The sequence below is a fragment of the Oncorhynchus nerka genome, linkage group LG18 (assembly GCF_034236695.1).
Source record: "Oncorhynchus nerka isolate Pitt River linkage group LG18, Oner_Uvic_2.0, whole genome shotgun sequence".
NCBI lineage: Eukaryota > Metazoa > Chordata > Actinopteri > Salmoniformes > Salmonidae > Oncorhynchus > Oncorhynchus nerka.
Window position 1 is genome coordinate 48,622,146 of NC_088413.1, and position 27,767 is coordinate 48,649,912.

The 27,767-nt window shown below is 46.5% G+C and overlaps 1 protein-coding gene across 1 annotated transcript in view; it reads right to left on the reverse strand.

Annotated features, from left to right (window-relative positions):
- The window catches only part of LOC115146011 (neuronal PAS domain-containing protein 3), a 346,013-nt gene that overhangs the window by 263,753 nt on the left and 54,493 nt on the right, over positions 1 to 27,767 (reverse strand). Inside the window, 1 exon segment of the mRNA XM_029687751.2 lies at positions 1,373 to 1,474. Within this exon segment, the coding sequence (XP_029543611.2) occupies positions 1,373 to 1,474 (102 nt within the window).

Below are 27,767 nucleotides of genomic sequence, written 5' to 3' on the forward strand. Positions count from 1 at the left end.
AACTAATCATGGTGGCAGAATGGGGCCTAGCTTCATCAGCATAGAAAAACCCATCTAAACCTAGCTACATACCGCATAGTATACACAACTTTAAAGCAACACACACAGTGTTCCTCTTCATCTCAGCTGGAATTTGGCCACTACTTAGCCTGGCTAAGAAGCCATATTGCTAGTGCTGAGTTGAACCGCTACTCTCAATAGCCAGATAGAGAAAGTGAGGAGCTGAAGAAAGTAAAGGCCGAGGTGGGCAGTATTAATCTGGACCCTCAGTATACTGCCTGCCTGTGTGTGTGTGTGTGTGTGTGTGTGCACGCACGTGCGTGTGTGTGCGTGCGTGAGTGCGTGTGTGAGACAGCACATAAAGGGGTCTAGGCCTGAGAGTAGGCTAATCATAAACACAGACTGTAATGACCTATTAAGAAGTGTCTTTTTCTCAAAGCGTTACATAAATCCCCTTTATTCAGGCCGACAGTAATCCTGCCGTCGCCCCTGTGCTGTACGTCAGAGGGAGAGAGGGATGGAATCCATCTGAGAGCTAGAGGAATTATGCTCCATGTTCATTTCCTAATGTGTAAGCCTGGCTCTCTTACTACAAATGAAAATATGTCCTCATGAAGCTGTAAGCCAGCTAGACGTCGAGACGTAGCCTCAGTGAAATACGTCACACGTTGACTTCCCACAATGCCACTGACTAGTTACCCACTACGAAGCCTTGTATCGTCCCCAGTTTGATAACACAGAACAGGCTCGCCTGCGTTATAAAGGGACAGTCAGTGTTTCTCTGAGAGGTGTATTGTTGATCAGCTCGGAGACACAGCTTCCATGAGAGTATGACTGTCTACATACTGTATTGTCTTTGGATGGCAAAGGAAGAGCGGGATCCTTCATTTCAACTGTCGTTTCCTACTGTAGAAGAAACATAGCTGACTCCCCTTAGATCTACTAACTCAGTATCACAAATGACATTCTTAAAAAAAAGCAAAATGACATAAAAAAGCTAAATGACATAAATAGTTCCTGTACAAAAAATAAGGAACATTACAACACAGCTTCCTGGGGGATTTTTAATTATACATGTCATTATGTGTTGCTCAAAAGCGACCATGAACTTTCTAATTTGACCACATTTAAAAACTACAGAAGCCAACATGTGCATCTAGGCCTACATTTTGGGTTAAGTAAAGTGGAGTTATGTCATTTTATGCACAAGCCGGCATCCTTAACCATGTTCTCTCTCTAACCAGACCAGAGAGAGAGTTGGCTTGTATTGTAAAAGTATGTGTGGCAGCTGAGCTGTGCCCTGGTATGCCCCTGTCCAGAAGGAAGAAGGGAGGGCAGAGAAAGGAAGGAAGGGGGAAAGGGATGGAATTACCATGGCGATGAGGTATGTTGTTGCCCTCCTCCAAGGTGGAGTGTCTTGGGCCTAGAGGCAGAACAGGAGCTGGCATTAGCAGGCCTCTCCCAGTAAGGGTCGCTGTGGAGAAACAACGTGAAAATCTCTTAAAGCCTATAAGGAGAGAAGAAGAGTACGGAGCACAGCCATACATATACTGTCTATACATGTATGCATATGGTTCTGGTGTGAGCCCCTCTACCCCCCCACCCCCCCTCAAAGTCCACAAAGATCATTAATGACACATATTGATCTAAGGCAGAGACAAGATGCAGTTCCCATTTAAGTTACAAAGAAATGTGTCACTTCTTTCACAGTATTCAGTAATGATGGTGTTTCTAAACGATACTGTACCACAAGAGAACATGTAATGTACGCAAGCATGCAATCATTTCCACCAACAGTTACATGAAAACACGGTGTGTGACGTTTATGGGTTGATTCAGTCACACGGAACCATATAACCATGGAAGGGAAACTTCTGTGGAGCCACATTCTCTCACAAATTCAGACTCTCATGCGGTGATGTCAGGCAAAGTAATGCAAATCACACGTCAAAAGTATACTACTACTAATAATAATAATAATCATTTATTAAGTTACTTTTTAGGGAATTATCTTTTTATCTTTTTAGGGAATTATCTTTTTAGGGAATTATCTTTTTATCTTTTTAGGGAATTATCTTTTTATCTTTTTAGGGAATTATTTTGAACTCTACACACCCATAAAGAGTGACTGTCAGAACTGATATAGTATTCGATTGTTCATATGCCCTGTGAATCAGTGAACTGCTTCGAGGTGTGGGTGAACATTAGATACAGTATGTACCATGCAGCAAAACACTGACATTGTCTGCACATTCTGTATGGATATTAAGACACTTGATTGGCAGGTTGACTTCATATTTGTCACCTGCGCGTCATCAGACTCACCTGGACTCCATCACCTCCCTGATTACCTTCCCTATAAATGTCACTCCCTTTGGTTCCTTCCCCAGGCGTTATGGTTTCGGTAAAAGGTGTCATGTCTGTGCGTTCGTGGTTTCTTGTTTTGTATTACGTTCCGTTTATTTATTAAAACACTCGCTGAACTAGCTTCCAGACTCTCAGCGCACACGTCACACTATTCTTTGTATGTTATTTTGAGCATGACCATGAACTGCTAACATATAACATATATATTCTTACATATATAAATATAGTGTCAAATAAAATGAGTCATTGATTTATAGACACTGGTTTTCATTCGATTTTTGATCAAGTATAATTTACAGAGGAATATTGAGGAAAGGCACATAACTAATTGTATTTAGATATATTGTCGTGTTATTGTTGTCAGGTATACATCTGCTTTAGTCCAACTCAGTACATTAGAAAAGACAGTTGCAACTCTCTCTTACAATCACAATTTAAAGCTATTGAACCCCGTCCCAGTGCTGACACGCTGTATTCCCTAGCATGCTACAGTAGCAGATACCCATGGACTTCCAGCCATTGCGCTAACACTAGTTAGCGATGGCTAGGGAAACTACCTCTAACTTCCATCATACTGGACGCAGAGACATACAATCATATCCATGAGTCCATCTGACCCTAGGGATGTAGATAAAGGCTCTCAGTGCCAAAATCCCAAAGTATCCCTTTAAGGACCTCCTCACACCATCCTATTAAACAGCATGGTCTCACTATGAAGGGGGAAGCATTTACAGGAAAGAGAGGGCAGCAGCTCTCTCTGGGAGCGTCACTTGCACTGTACAGCCCTCACTAGCTAGCTAGCCAGCTATCTCCCTCAAGATTGATGCGTTGCAATTTACAAACGTCTGCAAGCCACATGTCACTTAGTAGAATTTATTCCCTGCAGGTATGGGTAATGTCAGCCAGTGCAATATGCTCCACAATAGCCGCCACCACCACTGCCACTATACACTGAATGAAACTACAAAAAGACACACACACACACACATACACACACGCGCGTGCACTGACACACTATCTGGCCTGAATGGCACAAAAAACAGCACAATAGATGTGGTTTCAAGGCCACAAGGTAAATTGCAGACAGCGATGGGAGATTTGGACCATTTTTCAAGGCTGACTATATTACACACTGTACCGGAATTGTGTTGAAATTATACACTTTTTCACGTGGGAGAAAACGAATCCCACCAGCCCCATTCTACTCTATAAAATGTTCCAATGTGGCCTTTAGACGATTTCCTAGGAATCAGCCATGTGATTGAAAACATGTCACTTTTACACCACCCCACTGTTCCCTCTCTGTTTCCACTCTGGTGGCAGGTAATCTAGCGGTTAGAGACGCGGGCCTGCAACCAGAGGGTTGCCAGTCTGAATCCCAGGTTCCTTCTCTGTTTCCACTCTGGAGGCAGGTAATCTAGCGGTTAGAGACGCGGGCCTGCAACCAGAGGGTTGCCAGTCTGAATCCCAGGTTCCTTCTCTGTTTCCACTCTGGCAGCAGGGGTTAGAGAGGCGGGCCTGCAATCAGAGGATTGCCAGTCTGAATCCCAGGTTCCTTCTCTGTTTCCACTCTGGTGGCAGGTAATCTAGCGGTTAGAGACGCGGGCCTGCAACCAGAGGGTTGCCAGTCTGAATCCCAGGTTCCTTCTCTGTTTCCACTCTGGCAGCAGGTAATCTAGCGGTTAGAGACGCGGGCCTGCAACCAGAGGGTTGCCAGTCTGAATCCCAGGTTCCTTCTCTGTTTCCACACTGGCAGCAGGTAATCTAGCGGTTAGAGAGGCGGGCCTGCAACCAGAGGGTTGCCAGTCTGAATCCCAGGTTCCTTCTCTGTTTCCACTCTGGCAGCAGGTAATCTAGCGGTTAGAGAGGCGGGCCTGCAACCAGAGGGTTGCCAGTCTGAATCCCAGGTTCCTTCTCTGTTTCCACTCTGGCAGCAGGTAATCTAGCGGTTAGAGAGGCGGGCCTGCAACCAGAGGGTTGCCAGTCTGAATCCCAGGTCAGACGGGGAACATCTGGTGGGAAGTGACTTAACCCCCCACAACAACAGCCCCCGTGTCAGCCCGGTGTCAGCCCGGGGGCAACATTTCAGTTGGACCTTGTGTGCAATTGACCAAAGCACCTGTGAGCCCTTAAGTTGTTTTCTCAACATGTTTTAACTTCTGACATGCAGGTCGAAAATCCACAATCCCCTGCATATACTGTATATCTGAGTCTGGATTTAGACAGGTGATCTAGTCTTACTGCTAGGGGATTGGAGCTTGGTGTTTACTTGGTGTTTCTGGGCTGGACCAGGGGGTAGAAAGCCTGGAAGGTCAGAACCAGAGCTATCCTGGCACCAGAGGGGTTTTCTGCAGTGAGGCATAACACTAGTGGTGCTCATTGGGTGGATAGAGAGATATAGAAAGCACCGGAGGTTTGTTGGAGGATTGTTATCCAGCCATGATGGCTCTTTGTCAAAACAGCAGCCTGATCCTCATCCAGATCAGCTCACCGCATGCCTCTGTTTCTCTGTGTGAATGAGGTCTGCAAGGGTGGATGGTGGGGCTTTCTCTCCTCTCCTCTCCTTACCTCTCCTCCCTCTCCCATCCTCCCCTCCTCTCCTACCCTCTCTTCACCTTATCTCTCCTCCCTCTCCCATCCTCCCCTCCTCTCCTACCCTCTCTTCACCTTATCTCTCCTCCCTCTCCCATCCTCTCCTACCCTCTCTTCACCTTATCTTTCCTCTCCTCTCCTTACTTCCCTCTCCCATCCTCCCCTCCTCTCCTACCCTCTCTTCACCTTATCTCTCCTCCCTCTCCCATCCTCTCCTACCCTCTCTTCACCTTATCTCTCCTCTCCTCTCCTCTCCTCTCCTTACCTCCCTCTCCCATCCTCTCCTACCCTCTCTTCACCTTATCTCTCCTCTCCTCTCCTTACCTCCCTTTCCCATCCTCCTCTCCTCTCCTCTCCTCTCCTCTCCTACCCTCTCTTCACCTTATCACTCCTCTCCTCTCCTTACCTCCCTCTCCCATCCTCCCCTCCTCTCCTACCCTCTCTTCACCTTATCTCTCCTCTCCTCTCCCATCCTCCTCTCCTCTCCTACCCTCTCTTCACCTTATCTCTCCTCTCCTCTCCTTACCTCCCTCTCCCATCCTCTCCTCCTCTCCTACCCTCTCTTCACCTTATCTCTCCTCCCTCTCCCATCCTCCCCTCCTCTCCTACCCTTTCTTCACCTTATCTCTCCTCCCTATCTCTCCTCCCTCTCCCATCCTCCCCTCCTCTCCTACCCTCTCTTCACCTTATCTCTCCTCCCTCTCCTCTCCTATCCTCCCCTCCTCTCCTACCCTCCCCTCCTCCTCTCCTCTTCCCTCATCTCCTCTCCTATCCTCCCCTCCTCTCTCTTCAGCTTATCTCTCCTCCCTCTCCTCTCCTACCCTCCCTCCTCCTCTCCTCTTCCCTCATCTCATCTCCTCTCCTATCCTCCCCTCCTCTCTCTTCAGCTTATCTCTCCTCCCTCTCCTCTCCTACCCTCCCTCCTCTCCTCTTCCCTCATCTCCTCTCCTATCCTCCCCTCCTCTCTCTTCACCTTATCTCTCCTCCCTCTCCTCTTCTCCCCCCCCCCTCTCTCTCTCTCTCTCTTTCCAGACCCCTGAATGTGTTAACAGGCACATCTCTGCTCTGCTCCTCTAAGGTAAGGGGCTCAAATCAAAGGGCTGAATCAGAATCGTTGAGCGACGTACAAACAAACAAAGCAAATAAAAAAACAGCCAATGAGGTCTGCATCATCAGTCTTCACCAGAGACATGCAGCAGGAAACAACCAAACCCCCTGCTGAGAAACACTTTCCTCAAACCTGTCATTCATTGACAAGACAGGGGGACAACATTGTAGGCTATTTTGCTCTGTGAAACAACAACAACCTGGCACCTATGGAGAGGATACAGAGACCCATGGAGCCAGACATGAGTAGAGGAGCACAGAGACCCATAGAGCCAGACATGAGTAGAGGAGCACAGAGACCCATGGAGCCAGACATGAGTAGAGGAGCACAGAGACCCATGGAGCCAGACATGAGTAGAGGAGCACAGAGACCCATGGAGCCAGACATGAGTAGAGGAGCACAGAGACCCATGGAGCCAGACATGAGTAGAGGAGCACAGAGACCCATGGAGCCAGACATGAGTAGAGGTGTATTGGGTTCTGCGGTGATGATGAAAAGATATTTGCTGGAGCCTGGCGATAGTAAGTGGCTGATGAATAAGAGTGGTCAGACCCCAGGAAGAGCAACCTCCCGCTGTTAAACACACACACACACACACAGGAGGAGGGACCGTCTCCCACTATTAAACCACCGCAGAGGAAGTCCCAGCCCCTCTTCAGAACCCAACCCTCCCCTGGCTGTCTGACATGTTTATTGGGCCTTTATATTGACTCCAGGATCGGGTGGTTGGGGCCAGCCAGTTGATTTAAAAGGCCTTTTATCGATGTCATCTGGAGGACTGAGGTGAGTGACATTTACAGGTAAATTCTCTCCCTGTACTGCCAGACTACTACAATAACACAGTCCTTCCACCGGTTAACTGACCACACCTCCATAGTACCTCTCCCTCTCCATGCTGCATGGCGCTGGGAAGAGATCAATCTTACGTAGGGAGGCCATCGACTGAGACTATGTGGTTAACCCTTCATTGGGTTGGAGGGGAGTTAACAGCTTTCCCAAGGGGGAGAGCGCTGTCTGATTTCAGCTTAACAGAAACTCTCCCCACATAAAACGTATCATGTAATGTAACTAATTGCCCTACCAAACAATACACAAGGGACCTACATTATGGTTAAGCTACTGTTGAGCCATGCACTGCATCAAAATGTATAATTAATTGGTAAGACTAGTGAGTATAATTAAGTATAGTATGGCGGAAGACAAGTTCAAAACGTTCGAACTTTCGTCCATTTAATTGGTCTAAGAAATATATTAACTACAAAATGTAGAGTACAACACGGGGGCATGTTGTGACTATGTACCACATTAGAATGTCAAGTGTATCAGTTCTCCAAGCTAGTAGATCATCCACTGTGTAAAGAGAGGGAATATCTTCTCTGTATGCTGTCTGTCTGTCTCAATGAATATTTAACCACTACATGAGTCCTGGCATCCAGCCAGCAGACAGGGTCTAACGTTCCCTGATATCAAAGCTACACTATACACTGCATTCCGAAAGTGTTCAGGCCGCTTGACTTTTTCCACATTTTGTTACGTTAAAGCCTTATTCTATAATGAATTAAATTACACTTTTTTTTATCATCAATCTCCACACAATACCCTATAATGACAAAGTGAAAATGGTTTTTAGATTTTTTTTTGTGCAAATGTATTAAAAATGAAAAATGAATTCTTTACATAAGTATTCAGACCCTTTGCTATGAGTCTCGAAATTGAGCTCAGGTGCATCTTGTTTCCGTTGGCCATCCTTGAGATGTTTCTACAACTTGATTGGAGTCCACCTGTGGTAAATTCAATTGATTGGACATGATTTTGAAAGGCGCCCACCTGTCTATATAAGGTCTCACAGTTGACAGTGTATGTCAGAGCAAAAACCAATCCATGAGGTCGAAGGAGAGCTCCGAGACAGGATTGTGTCGAGGCACATATCTGGGGAAGGGTACCAAAACATTTCTGCAGCATTGAAGGTCCTCAAGAACACAGTGGCCTCACTCTTGAATGGAAGAAGTTTGGAACCACCAAAACTCTCCTTAGAGCTGGTCGCCCGGCCAAACTGGTTAAATCGGTGGAGAAGGGCCTTGGTTAGGGAGGTGACCAAGAAACCGATGGTCACTCTGAGAGAGCTCCAGAGTTCCTCTGTGGAGTTGGGAGAACCTTCCAGAAGGACAACCATCTAAGGAACAGCACTCCACCAATAAGGCCTTTATGGTAGAGTGGCTAGACAGAAGCCACTCCTCAGTGAAAGGCACATGACAGCCTGCTTGGAGAATGCCAAAAGCACCTAAAGGACTCTCAGACCATGAGAAAGGAGATGATCTGGGCTAATGAAATCAAGATTGAACTCTTTGGCCTGAATGCCAAGCACCACGTGTAGAAGAAACCTGGCACCATCCCTACCTGTGAAGCATGGTGGTGGCAGCATCTTGCTGTGGGGATGTTTTTCAGTGGCAGTGACTGGGAGACTAGTCAGGATTGAGGTAAAGATCAATGGAGAAAAGTACAGTGAGATCCTTGATGAAAACCTGCTCCAGAGCGATTAGGACCTCAGACTGAGGGCGAAGGTCCACCTTCCAACAGGACAATGACCAAAAGCACACAGCCAAGACAATGCAGGAGTGGCTTCAGGTCAAGTCTCTGAATGTCATTGAGTGGCCCACCCAGAGCCCGGACTTGAACCCGATCAAACATCTCTGGAGAGACCTGAAAATAGCTGTGCAGCGACGCTCCCTATCCAACCTGACAGAGCTTGAGAGGATCTACAGAGCAAAATGGGAGAAACTCCCCAAATACAGATGTGCCAAGCTTGTAGCGTCATACCCAAGAGGCCTCTAGGCTGTAATCGGAGCTAAAGGTGCTCCAACAAAGTACTGAGTAAAGGGTCTAAATACTTATGTAAATGTGATATTTCAGTTTTGAATTTTTTATACATTTGCAAAAATGTCAAAAAACATGTTTTTGCTTTGTCATTATGAGGTATTGTGTGTAGATTGATGAAGAAACATTTGTTTTATTATTATTTTAAAATAAGGCTGTAACGTAACAAAATGTGGAAAAACTCAAGGGGTCTGAATACTTTCCGAATGCACTGTATATACAAACGTATGTGGACACGACTTTTGATTTGGCTATTTCAGCCACACCCGTTGCTGACAGGTGTATACAATCGAGCACACAGCCATGCAATCTCCATGGACAAACATTGACAGTGGAATGGCCTTACTGAAGAGCTCAGTGACTTTCAACGTGGCACCGTCACAGGATGCCACCTTTTCAACAAGTCAGTTCGTCAAATGTCTGCTTTGCTTGAGCTGCCCCGGTCAAATACAAGTGCTGTTATTGTAAAGTGGAAACATCTAGGAGCAACAACGGTCAGCCGCGAAGTGGTAGGCCACACAAGCTCACAGAACAGGACCGCCAGATGCTGAAGCGCATAGCTAATGAAAAGCATCTGTCCTCGGTTGCAACACTCACTATCGAGTTCCTGGAGGCAACGTCAGCACAAAAACTGTTCGTTGGGAGCTTCATGAAATGGGTTTCCATGGCCGAGCAGCCGCACACAAGCTTAAGATCACCATGCGCAATGCCAAGCGTTGGCTGGAGTGGTGCAAAGCTTACCTCCATTGGATTCTGGAGCAGAGGAAATGTGTTCTCTGGAGTGATGAATCACGCTTCAGACCTCTTAGTCCCAGTGAAGGGAAATCTTAACGCTACAGCATACAATGACATTCTAGATGATTCTGTGCTTCCAACTTGGGGAAGGCCCTGTCCTGTTTCAGCATGACAATGCACGAAGCGAGGTCCATACAGATATGGTTTGTTGAGATCGGTGTGGAAGAGCTTGACTGGCCTGCACAGAGCCCTGACCTCAACCCCATCGAACACCTTTGAGATTAATTGGAACGCCGACTGCGAGCCAGGCCTAATCGCCCAACATCAGTGCCCGACCTCACTGATGCTTTTTGTGGCTGAATGGAAGCAAGTCCCCACAGCAATGTTTCAACATCTAGTGGAAAGCCTTCCCAGAAGAGTGGAGGCTGTTATAGCAGGAAAAGAGGGACCAACTCCACAGTAATGCCCGTGATTTTGAAATGAGATGGTCGACGAGCAGGTGTCCACATGCCTTTGTAGTGTATGACACACACACACACACTCACTTTTCCCCTTTCACACCACGCAGAACAGATCACACACTGCTTTATGCAGATGTTCTAGACTTCCTCTATAGTGACCACCACGCTACTCTACTCTTCACCAATCCAAATCCTTGTTAGGCAAAGGTTGCTCTGACATTTTGTTGAAGTGAGTGAACGCTGTATTACTGTAATATATTTCATCCGAGGGGCCTGGGCTGTTAACTGGGACTCTTAGTGGTACTTGACAGACCATCACAGAGTGTATAAACCCTGAAGAGTGGAGGAGTGGATAGGCTCTTAGATACTACTGTCACATTCAGGAATTGTTCCGATGAATTATACAGGAATGTGCAATTGTGCCGGAGAGAGAAAGGCTTTCATGGATATCAGCAGCACATTGGTGGAAAGGCTCCAATATTCAATAAATCCCTTGCATGGTGACACCATTTCAAATGTTCAATGGCATTTAATTGGTGATGAAAGGACACATATCTTTGCATCCTCAATCCCAACAGTATTGGGAGAGCTGTCTGATGGCTGGCCTGTACACTTCCCTGTCTGTCCCACCTCTGGTTCCTGAGCTGGCCTCCTCCCAGGCTCACAGCTACGAGGCTGAATGATTAACCACAGTCTAGTGCTCCACATCAAACCTGCACAGTCTGCACACCACAATGCTCTGCACGGGAGAGACAAGAGGGCCACGCCATCTCTACACAACACTGTCATTCACTCACCCATACACTGACAAACACTCTCTGCTGGTTGCAGGACACAGCGCTGGGCTGAGGACAAAGGCAGAGGTAGGCAGAGATACCGTTCCTCTCCTTGGCTGTGACAACAGGAAGCCACCACTACTTAATCAGCAACGAAAGAGTCTTGGAAAGCAATGTCACACAAGCCCTTTTCAGTGGTCATCTCCTTTGGACGATGTACCACGTAAACAGACATGTACTGACATGTCCAGACACAGGGAGAGAAGGCAGCCATTGGTACACCTATAACCCATCCATATGGTTGGTAAACACTGTATTATTGTACGAAGAAGACAATGGCGGCCTCATTCCTTACATGCTCTTATCATAAGGATGCCAGTCAGTCACTGAGTGGGTGAAACAGCAGTCGTTGGTTAGAGTGATACCTTGAACCAAAGTGTCTCTATTCTCTTCCTAAATGTTTTAGCTCAACTGCGGTGAATGTCAAATATGGGTTTAGAGGTGCCACTTCCAGTATGCACAGAGACACTGTGATTGCTACTGCCAAAGGGTGTGTGTGTGTGTGTGTGTGTGTGTGTGTGTGTGTGTGTGTGTGTGTGTGTGTGTGTGTGTGTGTGTGTGTGTGTGTGTGTGTGAGTCACACAGTGAGTCTGAGATGGAGAGGTAGTCTGATAGACACCCCAGTGATCCGTAGGTTGTGTTGGTTCTGTCTGTGGCGCTGTCTGAAACCCAGGCATCAGGAGACAGAGAATCAGGCAGTGTAAGCCCTGGCAAACCGACTTGAATCTGCAAATAGAAATACTTGCGACGCCACTCGAGACCTCAAGACTGTTCATTTGACATCTTCTGTGATGAAAGACTACAGCATCGACTGATAGAGAACATGTCATGTCAATTGGTTTCCAATTGCAATGCCTGTTGTATAATGAAAGTCGATGCGACACAAGATCAGGTTCATGCTCCTCTCGTCGTCCAGCTCTACAATGTGTCAGGATTACGAAGAGGCTAGACTTAAGTCCCATTTTACTGCAGCACAACAACCAATACTAGGAAAAATACTAGGAGATATTCTGCTATTCTGTTCTCCTCCAAGGAATGAAAAGTACGTTTTAACCGAGCAAATGAATCATATTTAAATAGTTATACGTGTTAAAGAGAGGAGATACAATCATTTTTGCTTAATGCGTAATTAACTCCTGCCTGAGAATAATTCATTCCTTCAAGTCAAAGGAGGGATTGAAAAAGGAGGGATTGAAAAAGGAGGGATGAATAAGGAGATATCGCCCTCTTCTGTGACTGTCATTGTTGTAATTCACTGTTGTGACACCTGCGGTCACTCTGACCTTCAGCAGCCAATCAGGCTGTTTACTCAGCCTCAACCACACTCTCTCATTGGACTGGGGGAAATTATCACAACCATTATTCAAACAAGACAGCAGCAGCCACAGAGAGAGAGAGAGATGGCAAGAGAGAGATAGGGGAAAGAGACTTCAGTTCAGTCCTTCCTCCTCCTTCAACTCAGTCACGGAGGAGGGAGAGACAACTCAGAGGAGAGACGGTTGAAAAGAAAGTCCAACTTCTGAAAGTTCTAAGACGTGACAAAAGCAGAGCAGACGGCAAAAACAAAACCCAGTTAAAAGAAGTGTTGTTTGCTCTCTAGCTTTGTCTGCCTCGCTCTTGAAAGAGTGACTTCAAATCATATTTAATTCCTATTCAAGTGTAAATTGTCTGATATGCAGATGGAGCTATGCCGAATATACAGTAAATACATATTGAATTCCAGGGGACAATTCACGATAAATCTGTCAGAACCACAACTTGTGCCTTCACAATATGCACAGAGGAACAAAAACATTACTTTGAATTTCCTAATGATTACCATTAGGAGGTACTTCAAAATAGTGAAAACACTGACTCTAGATGTATCAGTACTGAGAGACAGAGAGAGAGAGAGAGAGAGGGACAGGGAGAGAGCGAGAGAGGGAGAGAGAGGGGGACAGGGAAAGAGAGAGAGGGGGGACAGAGAGCGAAACGGAGAGAAAGGGAGAGAGAGAGAGAGAGAGAGAGAGAGAGAGAGAGAGAGAGAGAGAGAGCGAGAGATGTTGACCACAGCTGCCGCCCAGCTCAGTACACTACCTATCTCTATCTGTAGCAGTAGGAATACCACTAGGTCTATTACCCTGGACCTGTGGCTGGGTCCAGGTCAGAGGCAGCGATGTTCAATTAAGCCCTGAGCTATTTGTGTGTGTACAGTGGTACTTTCTCCTGCGATTCTCCATTATGCCAACAATATTCCCTGTCATATTTGATTTGCAGGGCGATGCAGCAAGACTAGAGTGGTTCTGGGAGAGTGTCAGTCACGGCAGGAGGGAGGGAGGGAGGGAGGGAGGGAGGGAGGGAGGGAGGGAGGGAAAATAAGATTTGGTCATTGACTGCATCAGGGAGCTGAGCTGCATCATTGTCCTGTGCCGCCTGCGTTCGTTCTGAAATCACGTCAAGTAGAGGTACCATTATAATTATTGTCTGTGTGCTACTGGAGCAAATCAAGGCTTCTCTGTCTGTAGCTCGTTAATAAAATCTGAAGAATAACAATTACAAGCTATTACTTGAGAAAAGCAGCAGAAAAGCAATTGATACAGCTGGAATGCAGCCAAATAGCTTCCGCACCAATTAGAGTGGCATCTCATCGCCTCTCTTCCGCCTTTTCTTTTTACAGGAAATATTTGAGGGCAAACAACCTCAACCATCATTTGCATGGAGTGTCATTTTGCCGCAACCGATTAGATAGAAAGGGCCAAGTTCCTGCCCTCATAAAATAAAACATCTGGAGATGCCTTAACATATATTACGTATGTATTTATGCATGACTCTATTTATGCATGTCAATCCAGAGTGAGGGGAAAGGGATGCTCAGAGCACCTGAAATATCCAGGACCAATCAGTCAGGACCATTCATTTGCATGGCTCTATATGGTTTCTCTGCAAAGAGAACATGATGTTATCAAATTCTAGAATCAGCTTCCTTTGATGGCGAGCGTGTTTATTTGGGATGGGGAGGCAGGGGGGAGCGACATGTCTCGGAGACCGTGAATGACATGAACACCGGCACTGGGGAGCTATGGGGTTCTTAAGCGCTCCCTGAGCAGGGGGGGGTGAGGAGGGGAGGGAAGGGATTGGGAGGGAGGGAGGGAGCTGAGAGAGAGGGCTGGTGAGAGGGGGTGGAGAAAGAGAGAGAGACTGTCAGGATGGGTGTGATGGAGGAAGGAAGGAAGGGAGGGAGTGTTGGAGCTGAGAGAGTGAGGGATGCTCAGTGCTCAGTGCCCAGCATGACTCCCAGTCACACAGATTAGACATTCCCTGTGAAACAGCTTCCTCCTCTCAGTCTCTCAGCCTCATCACCTGACGAACAGACAGCCAGTCACACAGTAATGCTCCTACAGCCTCCCTGCCACCAGCAGGCTCCCTATGGCTGGCAGACTACAGCTGATGACCACGAGAAAGAACCCCCTGATGAAATAGCGTAGGCTGTCTTCTCATCTGATCTCTTGGGGAGAATATGAACGTATCTCATCCGACATGGCGTTTTCTGACGGAGGATATAATAATCTGTTGACATAGAGTTTCACTCTAATCTGGTGGTCCCAGCGCGCACGACCCACGTGGAGTTCCAGGTCTCCGGTAGCCTCTGGAACTGCCGATCTGCGGCCAACAAGGCAGAGTTCATCTCAGCCTATGCCTTCCTCCAGTCCCTCGACTTTTTGGCACTGACGGAAACATGGATCACCACAGATAACACTGCTACTCCTACTGCTCTCTCTTCGTCCGCCCACGTGTTCTCGCACACCCCGAGAGCTTCTGGTCAGCGGGGTGGTGGCACCGGGATCCTCATCTCTCCCAAGTGGTCATTCTCTCTTTCTCCCCTTACCCATCTGTCTATCGCCTCCTTTGAATTCCATGCTGTCACAGTTACCAGCCCTTTCAAGCTTAACATCCTTATCATTTATCGCCCTCCAGGTTCCCTCGGAGAGTTCATCAATGAGCTTGATGCCTTGATAAGCTCCTTTCCTGAGGATGGCTCACCTCTCACAGTTCTGGGCGACTTTAACCTCCCCACGTCTACCTTTGACTCATTCCTCTCTGCCTCCTTCTTTCCACTCCTCTCCTCTTTTGACCTCACCCTCTCACCTTCCCCCTCTACTCACAAGGCAGGCAATACGCTCGACCTCATCTTTACTAGATGCTGTTCTTCCACTAACCTCACTGCAACTCCCCTCCAAGTCTCCGACCACTACCTTGTATCCTTTTCCCTCTTGCTCTCATCCAACACTTCCCACACTGCCCCTACTCGGATGGTATCGCGCCGTCCCAATCTTCGCTCTCTCTCTCTCCCCCGCTACTCTCTCCTCTTCCATCCTATCATCTCTTCCCTCTGCTCAAACCTTCTCCAACCTATCTCCTGATTCTGCCTCCTCAACCCTCCTCTCCTCCCTTTCTGCATCCCTTGATTCTCTATGTCCCCTATCCTCCAGGCCGGCTCGGTCCTCCCCTCCTGCTCCGTGGCTCGACGACTCATTGCGAGCTCACAGAACAGGGCTCCGGGCAGCCGAGCGGAAATGGAGGAAAACTCGCCTCCTTGCGGACCTGGCATCCTTTCACTCCCTCCTCTCTACATTTTCTTCTTCTGTCTCTGCTGCTAAAGCCACTTTCTACCACTCTAAAGTCCAAGCATCTGCCTCTAACCCTAGGAAGCTCTTTGCCACCTTCTCCTCCCTCCTGAATCCTCCTCCCCCTCCCCCTCCTCCCTCTCTGCAGATGACTTCGTCAACCATTTTGAAAAGAAGGTCGACGACATCCGATCCTCGTTTGCTAAGTCAAACGACACCGCTGGTTCTGCTCACACTGCCCTACCCTGTGCTCTGACCTCTTTCTCCCCCCTTCTGAAAAAACCTACACTCGATCCCTCCGATGTCAACAACTACAGACCAGTATCCCTTCTTTCTTTTCTCTCCAAAACTCTTGAACGTGCCGTCCTTGGCCAGCTCTCCCGCTATCTCTCTCAGAATGACCTTCTTGATCCAAATCAGTCAGGTTTCAAGACTAGTCATTCAACTGAGACTGCTCTTCTCTGTATCACGGAGGCCCTCCGCACTGCTAAAGCTAACTCTCTCTCCTCTGCTCTCATCCTTCTAGACCTATCGGCTGCCTTCGATACTGTGAACCATCAGATCCTCCTCTCCACCCTCTCCGAGTTGGGCATCTCCGGCGCGGCCCACGCTTGGATTGCGTCCTACCTGACAGGTCGCTCCTACCAGGTGGTGTGGCGAGAATCTGTCTCCTCACCACGCGCTCTCACCACTGGCGTCCCCCAGGGCTCTGTTCTAGGCCCTCTCCTATTCTCGCTATACACCAAGTCACTTGGCTCTGTCATAACCTCACATGGTCTCTTCTATCATTGCTATGCAGACGACACACAATTAATCTTCTCCTTTCCCCCTTCTGATGACCAGGTGGCGAATCGCATCTCTGCATGTCTGGCAGACATATCAGTGTGGATGACGGATCGCCACCTCAAGCTGAACCTCGGCAAGACGGAGCTGCTCTTCCTCCCGGGGAAGGACTGCCCGTTCCATGATCTCGCCATCACGGTTGACAACTCCATTGTGTCCTCCTCCCAGAACGCTAAGAACCTTGGCGTGATCCTGGACAACACCCTGTCGTTCTCAACTAACATCAAGGCGGTGGCCCGTTCTTGTAGGTTCATGCTCTACAACATCCGCAGAGTACGACCCTGCCTCATACAGGAAGCAGCGCAGGTCCTAATCCAGGCACTTGTCATCTCCCGTCTGGATTACTGCAACTCGCTGTTGGCTGGGCTCCCTGCCTGTGCTATTAAACCCCTACAACTCATCCAGAACGCCGCAGCCCGTCTGGTGTTCAACCTTCCCAAGTTCTCTCACGTCACCCCGCTCCTCCGCTCTCTCCACTGGCTTCCAGTTGAAGCTCGCATCCGCTACAAGACCATGGTGCTTGCCTACGGAGCTGTGAGGGGAACGGCACCTCAGTACCTCCAGGCTCTGATCAGGCCCTACACCCAAACAAGGGCACTGCGTTCATCCACCTCTGGCCTGCTCGCCTCCCTACCACTGAGGAAGTACAGTTCCCGCGCAGCCCAGTCAAAACTGTTCGCTGCTCTGGCCCCCCAATGGTGGAACAAACTCCCTCACGACGCCAGGACAGCGGAGTCAATCACCACCTTCCGGAGACACCTGAAACCCCACCTCTTTCAGGAATACCTAGGATAGGATAAAGTAATCCTTCTCACCCCCCTTAAAAGATTTAGATGCACTATTGTAAAGTGGCTGTTCCACTGGATGTCTTAAGGTGAACGCACCAATTTGTAAGTCACTCTGGATAAGAGCGTCTGCTAAATGACTTAAATGTAAATGTTAAATGTATCATTTTTGGAACACTTATTTTTTGTCTTACTGAGATTTACTGTCAGGGCCTAGGTCTAGCAGAATCTGTGCAGAAGATCTAGGTGCTGCTGTAGGCCCTCCTTGGTTGGTGACAGAAGCACCGGATCATCAGCAAACAGTTGACATTTGACTTCAGATTCTAGTAGGTTGAGGCCGGGTGCTGCAGACTGTTCAAACAAGGGCACTGCGTTCATCCACCTCTGGCCTGCTCGCCTCCCTACCACTGAGGAAGTACAGTTCCCGCTCAGCCCAGTCAAAACTGTTCGCTGCTCTGGCCCCCCAATGGTGGAACAAACTCCCTCACGACGCCAGGACAGCGGAGTCAATCACCACCTTCCGGAGACACCTGAAACCCCACCTCTTTAAGGAATACCTAGGATAGGATAAAGTAATCCTTCTCACCCCCCTTAAAAGATTTAGATGCACTATTGTAAAGTGGCTGCTCCACTGGATGTCATAAGGTGAATGCACCCATTTGTAAGTCGCTCTGGATAAGAGCGTCTGCTAAATGACTTAAATGTAAATGTAAAAAGTTTTGCAGAGTGATGTAAGCACATCAGCCTTTACTGACTTTGACTAGCCTGAATGCTGAACGTTATAAGTGGGCAGAGATTTAGTCATGTTTACATAGTGCAACCATAACAAAAAGTAAATTGTGATTTTGAATTATTTTACATGTATTTCAACAATTGTAAATGGATGCAGACTGTTCTCAGAGATAGTGAAAAGAGGTTTTGACATGTATTTAAACACCTCTGATTAACATACAAACACAATTAGGCATTTGACAGTTTCAGTAACACAATGCATACTGAAGCTAGAGTTGTAAAATCTTAATATGAGGAGAACTTTCCTGCAATGCAACACATGTCAAACGTAGGGTTGTTGAGGTTTAAAATGACTCCTGAAGTTTGCAAATTTCCACTTTGAAATGTCAGACTTGTATCAAACCCTACAGAAAATATCCATTAATTATAATCCACATAATAATTCAAATGTCCTGTTGCTGCAGGATTATTTTCCTGCTGTAGGAAAACTGGCTCAAATGAAGATGCTACATCTGCAACTGCAGCTCTGCTGACAACAAACCATTTACATTTTAACATGTAATTGCTGGTTTGTGATAAAACTAGCTCAGCAGAATACAAGTAGCCTAAAGGTCCTAGAACAAGTCTCCTTGCTCATTTTGTTGACAACCTTTTAATAAAACATGCCACCACATACAATTCATCTGAGACCTGCAATTTCCTCCTGCTTTGCATCGCTGGTAGCTACGGTTTCTAAAAAAATTTTTTTAAATATTCCCCCATGCTGGAGCACCATGCTGTAGTATTAACTACAAGGTCTGCAATCTCACCTTAATTGTGGATTATACACAGAAAGAAACAGCATGGAGAGGATTTAGAGAGCGAAGGAGAGGAGAGAGTGCGTGTCAGGGCCCTGCAGGCTGCAGCAGAGATGTGGAAACAGTGTACAACGCTGGCGCAGACTGCTGCTTTCATCATCTGGGAATTGATTCTGTGGGTTCGTGTCACAACAAGCAGAGATCAAACCGGAATTTGACACAACAAACTTGTCACTACTTCTGGTGCATTAAGCTTACTAATGAACAATAAAATACCAATCAAATGATTTTGTCCTTTTTTTCTCCCCACTTGGGGAGATTACACAAGGTACACATCCTCTCTGTGTGAACAAACATCTGACAGAGCGAAGGAGAAGCCCAACAGTCAGCCAGGTGCACTGCAATGGAGGCTAGTCTTCGACAACACTGTGTTATTATTATCCAGAGTCTGGAAACAGATCAGGAATGTGTCAGATCTTGACCAATGGCCAGCACAAAACAGTTTATCTACAACCAATTAACCTCTGGTGAAGTGTTGCCAGTGACACCGTAACGGCTCCACATCATGGACTGACCAGGGAAAGCTGTGGGCCCTGGGCCTCTGTTAGGGCCCTGCTGACCAGCAAAACCTCTTAGCTCTATAGTAGCTCTGGTCCTGGTCCAGCCATGTGTTGAACAGAGACCTGTACAGTACCTCTGGTCAAGAAGTAATGTGTTGAAGAGAGAGAGAGAGAGAGAGCGAGAGAGAGAGAGAGAGAGAGAGAGAGGGAGCTGCTGTTGGACAGCCCAGTGTTTCAGTGTTACTGTGTTGACATAGTGATGAGGCTTTCTGCCAAACAACTGCAAGCAAGACCAAGCAGGGGAGAGGGGAGGAAAGAAGAGGACTCCCTTCCCTTTCTCTCTCTCTCTCGCTCTCTCTCTCTCTCTCTCTCTCTCTCTCTCTCTCTCTCTCTCTATCTCACTAACTCTCGCCCTCTCTCCTTCTCCTCCATTCCTCATATGATGACAACTCTTATTGGACAGAGAAAAATATCCCCCTGCCTCCCTCTACCAATACCACACATGTTCCATAAACAAAGATAAAAGAGTACATATAATTAAGCCCTGCCTAGCAAAACGTCTGGAGTGCAGAAAACCTTTGGGCGAGCAGCATTTTGCAGTCACGGTCAGTTAGAGCTCTCCCTGTGGGCAACACAGCTCTGCTCTGGTTCTCTCTTTATAAGGACTAATCTGAATGGCTGGCAAGAGATGGGGGAGTACCAGAGGCATGATGAATCTGCTCTGATGGATGAAGGGAACGGAGTCTAAACTGTGGTGTCCAAATACCCAGCGCGCCTTAGACCTTCTGTCTGAGGACCAACTAGGTTCACCTAGCCACATAATAATACACACAGGCACAAACGACCTGAGAACACAGCAGGAATGTGTGGCCACAGCACTGAACGGAATGACTGAGAAAGCTTCTTCTACATTCCCCAACGCACAAGTGGTTATCTCCACCCTGCTACCACGAAAATACTTCCACCCTGCTACCATACAGCGGGTAAATGCAAGTATTTCCCGTGACTATGCCTCAAAGCCAAATGTTTTCCTGGCCCACCACTCCACCCTGGACTTGAACATCCTCTATGACCAGATCCACCTATACAAGGCAGCAGTGCCCACCTTTGCCCGGACTCTAAAGGACGCCGCTCTCAAACGCAGCCCCAACACAGGGACAACAGATCAATAGACACCCCGCCCAGCGAGGAGAGGACCAACATCCAGACCACAACACCACCGAACACGTACACACCCCCACCCCAAGCAATCAACACCCCCCCCCAAGTCAACCATGCCCACACCCCTTTTAGGCCCCCTCAGATCAGACCTATGACCCTCCTGCCCTCCCCATGCACCCCACCCCCGCCAAGAGGGCCTCAACATGGAAGTCACACATACGCCCAGGCCGTGAGCGGGCAAACAGGCCCGACCCCCACTCTTACACTAACCCACGCCAATGGCATGTCCCAGATGCTCAGCAGGCTCTGCTCACACTTACTGGCCTGAGGCCAAACCACACGACCAACAACACCTGACACTGGAACACAAAGTCTTCACTATCTCATCCTGGAATATCCCAGGTCTGAGGTCATCTGCATTTGGCCTAAAGAGCAGGAATCCTGGACTTGCTCAAAAAAACTGAAATACAGACATTGTCATCCTACAAGAAACCTGGTATAAAGGAGACGGACCCACTGGTTGCCCTCTAGGTTACAGAGAGCTGGTAGTCCCATCCACCAAACTACCAGGTGTGAAACAGGGAAGGGACTCAGGGGGTATGCTAATTTGGTACAGGGCAGACCTTACTCACTCCATTAAATTAATCAAAACAGGAACATTTTACATTTGGCTAGAAATTCAAAAGGAAATGATCTCAACAGAGAAAAATGTCCTCCTGTGTGCTACCTATATCCCCCCACTAGAATCCCCATACTTTAATGAAGACAGCTTCTCCATCCTGGAGGGGGAAATCAATAATTTCCAGGCCCAGGGACATGTACTAGTCTGTGGCGACCTAAATGTCAGAACCGGACAAGAACCTGACACCCTCAGCACACAGGGGGACAAACACCTGCCTGGAGGTGAAAGCATTCCCTCCCCCATTTGCCCCCCCCCCCCCCCCAGGTACAACTATGACAGCATAACCAACAAAAATGGGTCACAACTCCTGCAGCTCTGTCACACGCTGGGTATGTACATAGTCAATGGTAGGCTTCGAGGGGACTCCTATGGTAGGTACACCTATAGTTCATCTCTTGGCAGTAGTACTGTAGACTACTTTATCACTGACCTCAACCCAGAGTCTCTCAGAGCATTCACAGTCAGCCCACTGACACCCCTATCAGACAAGAGCAAAATCACAGTCTACTTGAACAGAGCAATACTCAATCATGAGGCATCAAAGCCAAAGGAAATGAGTAACATTAAGAAATGCTATAGATGTAGTTTGGAAATGCTAAGGAATGTAGTTTGGAAACCTACCAAAAAATGATTAGGCAACAACAAATTCAAGCCCTTTTAGACAACTTCCTGAATAAAACGTTCCGCTGTAATAGTGAAGGTGTAAACTTGGCAGTAGAAAATCTTAACAGTATATTTAACCTCTCAGCTTCACTATCAAATCTAAAAATCTCAAATAGAAAACCGAAGAAAATGAACAACAATGATAAATGGTATGATGAAGAATGCAAAAATCTAAGAAAGAAATTGAGAAACCTGTCCAACCAAAAACATAGACACCCAGAAAACCTGAGTCTACGCCCTCACTATGATGAATCACTAAAACCATACAGAAATACACTACAGAAAAAGAAGGAACAGCACGTCAGAAATCAGCTCAATGTAATTGAAGAATCCATAGACTCTAACCACTTCTGGGAAAATTGGAAAACACTAAGCAAACAACAACATGAATAATTATCTATCCAAAATGGAGATGTATGGGTAAACCACTTCTCCAATCATTTTGGCTCTATAACAAAGAACAAACAGCAAAAACATGTACATGATCAAATACAAATCTTAGAATCAACTATTAAAGACTACCAGAACACACTGAATTCTCCAATTACCTTGAATGAACTACAGGACAAAATAAAAACCCCCCAACCCAAAAAGACCTGTGGTGTTGATGGTATCCTCAATGAAATTATCAAATATACAGACAACAAATTCCAATTGGCTATACTAAAACTCTTTAACATCATCCTTAGCTCTGGCATCTTCCCCAATAATTGGAACTAAGGACTGGTCACCCCAATCCACAAAAGTGGAAACAAATTTGACCCCAATAACTACCGTTTGATATGTGTCAACAGAATCCTTGGGAAAATCCTCTGCATTATCATTAACAGCAGACTCGTACATTTCCTCAGTGAAAACAATGTCAAATTGTCTCTTTACCAAATTATCGCACGACAGACCATGTATTCACCCTGCACACCCTAATTGACAAACAAACAAACCAAAACAAAGGCAGTCTTCTCGTGCTTTGTTGATTTAAAAAAAGCCTTAGACTAAATTTGTCATGAGGGTCTGCTATACAAATTGATGGAAAGTGGTGTTGGAGGAAAAACATACGACATTATAAAATCCATGTACACAAACAACAAGTGTGTGATTAAAATAGGCAAAAAACACACACATTTCTTCCCACAGGAATGTGGGGTGAGACAGAGATGCAGCTTAAGCCCCACCCTCTTCAACATATATATCAAAGAATTGGCGAGGGCACTAGAAAAGTCTGCAGCACCTGGCCTCACCCTACTAGAATCTGAAGTCAAATGTCTACTGTTTGCTGATGGTCTTGTGCTTCTGTCACCAACCAAGGAGGGACTACAGCAGCACCTAGCTCTTCTGCACAGATTCTGCCAGACCTGGGCCCTGACAGTAAATCTCAGTAAGATCAAAATAATGGTGTTCCAAAAAAGGTCTATACATATCTTGGCTTAAACATCAGTGCCACAGGTAACTTCCACAAAGCTGTGAATGAGCTGAGAGACAAGGCAAGAAGAGCCTTCCTTCTATGCCATCAAAAGGAACATAAAATTCAACATACCAATTAGGATCTGGCAGAAAATACTTAAAAACCCTGTTGCCCTTTATGGTTGTGAGGTCTGGGGTCCGCTCACCAACCAAGAATTCACAAAATGGGACAAACACCAAATTGAGACTCTGCATGCAGAATTCTGCAAAAATATCCTCTGTGTACAACGTAGAACACCAAATAATGCACGCAGAGCAGAATTAGGCCGATACCCGCTAATTATCTAAATCCAGAAAAGAGCCTTTAAATTCTACAACCACCTAAAAGGAAGCGATTCCCAAACCTTCCATAACAAAGCCATCACCTACAGAGAGATGAACTTGGAGAAGAGTCCCCTAAGAAAGCTGGTCCTGGGGCTCTGCTAACAAACACAAACAGACCTCATAGAGACCCAGGACAGCAACACAATTAGACCCAAACAAATCATGAGAAAACAAAAAGATATAATTACTTGACACATTGGAAAGAATTAACAAAAAACCTGAGCAAACTAGAATGCTATTTGACCCTAAACAGAGAGTACACAGTGGCAGAATACCTGTATGTACAGACTCAGTGAGCATAGCATTGCTATTGAGAAAGGCCGCCGGAGACAGACATGGCTCTCAAGAGAAGACAGGCTATGTGCACACTGCCCACAAAATGAGGTGGAAACTGAGCTGCACTTCCTAACCTCCTGCCCAATGTATGACCATATTAGAGACACATAATTCCCTCAGATTACACAGATTCACAAAGAATTTGAAAACAAACCCGATTTTGGTCAACTCCCATATCTACTGGGTGAAATACCACAGTGTTCCATCACAGCAACAAGATGTGTGACCTGTTGTCACAAGAAAAGGTCAACCAGTGAAGAACAAACACCATTGTAAATACAATCCATATTTATGCTTATTTATTTTCCCTTTTGTACTTTAACCATTTGTACATCTTTACAACACTGTATATACATAATATGACATTTGTAATGTCTATTCTTTTGGAACTTCTGTGAGTGTATTGTTTACTGTTGATTTTTATGTTTTTTTCACATTTGTATATTATCTACTTCATTTGCTTTGGCAATGTTAACATATGTTTCCCATGCCAGTAAATCCCCTTGAATTGAATTGAGAGGGGGTGGATTTGAGAGGTAGGGAGAGAGCAGAGAGAGAGAAAAATTGAGATGAGAGATGGGGGGGTAGAGAGAGAGCAGAGAGAGGTAGAGAGATAGAGGTAAAGAGAGAGAGAGGGTAGAGAGAGAGAGAGGTAGAGAGCGAGCAGAGAGAGAAAGAGAGAGGTATAGAGGTAGAGAGAGAGAGGGGTAAAGAGAGGTAGAGAGAGAGAGGTAGAGAGAGGTAGAGAGAGAGAGGTAGAGACAGAGAGAGGGGTAGAGAGAGAGCAGAGAGAGGTAGAGAGAGAGAGGTAGAGAGAGGTAGAGAGAGGTAGAGCGAGGTAGAAGGAGAGGTAGAGAGAGGTAGAGAGGGAGGTAGAGAGAGAGACAGAGAGAGAGAGAGAGAGGTATAGATGTAGAGAGAGAGAGGGGTAGAGAGGTAGAGAGAGAGAGGTAGAGAGAGGTAGAGAGAGAGAGAGGTAGAGACAGAGAGAGGGGTAGAGAGAGAGCAGAGAGAGGTAGAGAGAGAGGTAAAGAGAGAGAGAGGGTAGAGAGAGAGAGGTAGAGAGAGAGGTAGAGAGAGGTAGAGAGAGAGAGAGGTAGAGACAGAGAGAGGGGTAGAGAGAGAGAGAGAGGTAGAGAGAGAGAGAGCAGAGAGAGAAAGAGAGAGGTATAGAGGTAGAGAGAGAGGGGTAGAGAGAGGTAGAGAGAGGTAGAGAGAGAGTTAGAGACAGAGAGAGGGGTAGAGAGAGAGCAGAGAGAGGTAGAGAGAGAGAGGTAGAGAGAGGTAGAGAGAGGTAGAGAGAGGTAGAGGGAGAGGTAGAGAGAGGTAGAGAGGGAGGTAGAGAGAGAGACAGAGAGAGAGAGAGAGAGAGAGAGAGAGAGAGAGAGAGAGAAAGAAAGACAGACAGAGAGAGAGACAGAGAGACACAGAGAGAAAGACAGAGAGACACAGAGAGACACAGAGAGAAAGACAGAGAGAGACAGAGAGACACAGAGAGAGAGAGAACATCCTGCTTCATCCCTATACTCTCAGTGGGGGACTCAATTCTCTCCACAGTCCCACTGCTAGCGGACAGGCATCAGCGCCAGCTATCAGCTAATTTACATGCCCTGTTATCTGGAACCCAGCATCACACCTACCCCTGACTGACTGTAGTGACTTCATCTTTTCCTGCCTAACTTAGAGTGGGGTGATAGAATAACTTGTCTTTTCTATAACAGCTTCTAGAGGTTTACATTTAAATCTCAAACCAGGATCGGTGTCCATGGCTGAGCTGCCCTCTCTTTTACCAGAGGAGAATAATATCTGAATCGGATTTCACACAGCTGATGAAACCGCTTGCAGGGGGAGAGTGAGAAATCGGACAAAGTGCAACATGACTACAAGCCCCTCATTCATCAGCTAATGCTTCTCTCTCTCTCTCTCTCTCTCTCTCTCTCTCTCTCTCTCTCTCTCTCACTCTCACTCTCTCTCTCTCTCTCTCTCTCTCACTCTCTCTCTCTCTCTCACTGTCGCTCTCTCACTGTCTCTCTCTCTCTCTCTCACTCTCTCTCTCTCTCTCTCTCTCTCTCTCTCTCTCTCTCTCTCTCTCTCACTCTCTCTCTCTCTCTCACTGTCTCTCTCTCACTGTCTCTCTCTCTCTCTCTCTCTCTCTCTCACTCTCTCTCTCTCTCTCACTGTCTCTCTCTCACTGTCTCTCTCTCACTGTCTCTCTCTCTCTCTCTCTCTCACTCTCTCTCTCTCTCTCTCTCACTGTCTCTCTCTCACTGTCTCTCTCTCACTGTCTCTCTCTCTCTCTCTCTCTCTCTCTCTCACTGTATCTCTCTCTCTCTCTCTCTCTCTCTCTCGCTCTCTCTCTCACTGTCTCTCTCTCACTGTCTCTCTCTCTCTCTCTCTCTCTCACTGTCTCTCTCTCTCTCTCTGTCTCTATCTCGCTTTCTCTTCAAAGAGGTTTAGTGCTGCTCCGTTTATTGACTTGGTTTCGTAAGCAGCACTATGTCAGGCTAACAAGTATCAAAGGACATGAAAATCTACGCAGGCACTCAAAATGACCTTGGTGATATAAATAAACAATGTTTTAAAACCGCTCAATGTCCTAAATGAATGTGTGAAATAAGACTTCCAACTTACTGGGGGAATTTGGACATGAATTGGGCATCAACTATGGCCTCCTCCTCTGATCCCTCCATGCAGAAAGGGTGTAGGGTTTTAATTTCCCTACAAAGATAGATACAGTAGGGCTGGTCAGTTTATAACATTCAGTTAATGAGCAGGTGGATAAATAGCATGTGTAGACTGTAAAGTACCAACGACTTCCAATGAAGGATCTGTAAATATAATGTACATGTTAATAATAACTACTTAAGTACATGGGAATTGAAAAATAAGTCAGCATTGATAGGAGTTTTCAGTGCATGTGAGACGTCTCCAACTGCTCAATAATATCACACAGTATAGCCCAAGTGCAGTAAAAACAGTCTACTTGTTGACAAAGCATGGTATGACAGTTCAGTTCCTCTCTGGACAACTCAAGGTTTGCCTCTCTCTCTCGATCTCTCCTGAAGACATCCTGAGGGTAGGTAGACAGGACTGAACCCTGAGGTGTCAGTAAAATAGTTTATGTGTGTGTGCGTGTGTGTGTTCGCGCGTGTGTGGTGTGTGTGTGTATCGGTGTGTCGGTGTGATGACAGTATACATTCACATTGCCTTTCAGAATAATCAACAGCTCAACTATATCAACTGCCATCCTATTCTGGACGTATTTCTACACATCTTCAAGTCCCACTCCTCCTGCTGCTTCCTCTGACTGAGCTATTTAACCTCTTTACAAAGCTTCCAATGCTTTCCTTTACCTTTTTTCTAAAAAAATATGAAAAAAGTCCCTTCTTTAATTTGCTGAATATTTTTTAATGCGTTTTTAAATAAAGTCAAACTTAATATTCAACCAGCCAGCTTATCAATGTTTCTTTGCAAAGCAGGCCATAAATATTAATGAGTCCTCCGCTCAGACCTGAAAGGGCCGGCTGTGCATCGTCTTTCTCCGCTAAGAAAGGGGGTTTATCACAAATAAAAAACCCTGGGTAATTTTTCACAGAAATAATTGCCCTGCATGTGGTAAATGGTGTTATTTTCTGGTATTTAAAACTTTGGCAGGGTTCCGTGTGTAATGATTTGCTGGCAGAGGCTAATGCTGGCAACCAGACCAGGAAAGGGAGAGCAGACTGGACTGGGCTGGACTGGGCTGGGCTGGGCTACCTCAACACGTGTCAGAGGGGTAACCACAAAACCAACTGAAAGGCTTTAAAGTAGAAAAACACTGTGAGCCGTTACCTTACCGTAGCTGGG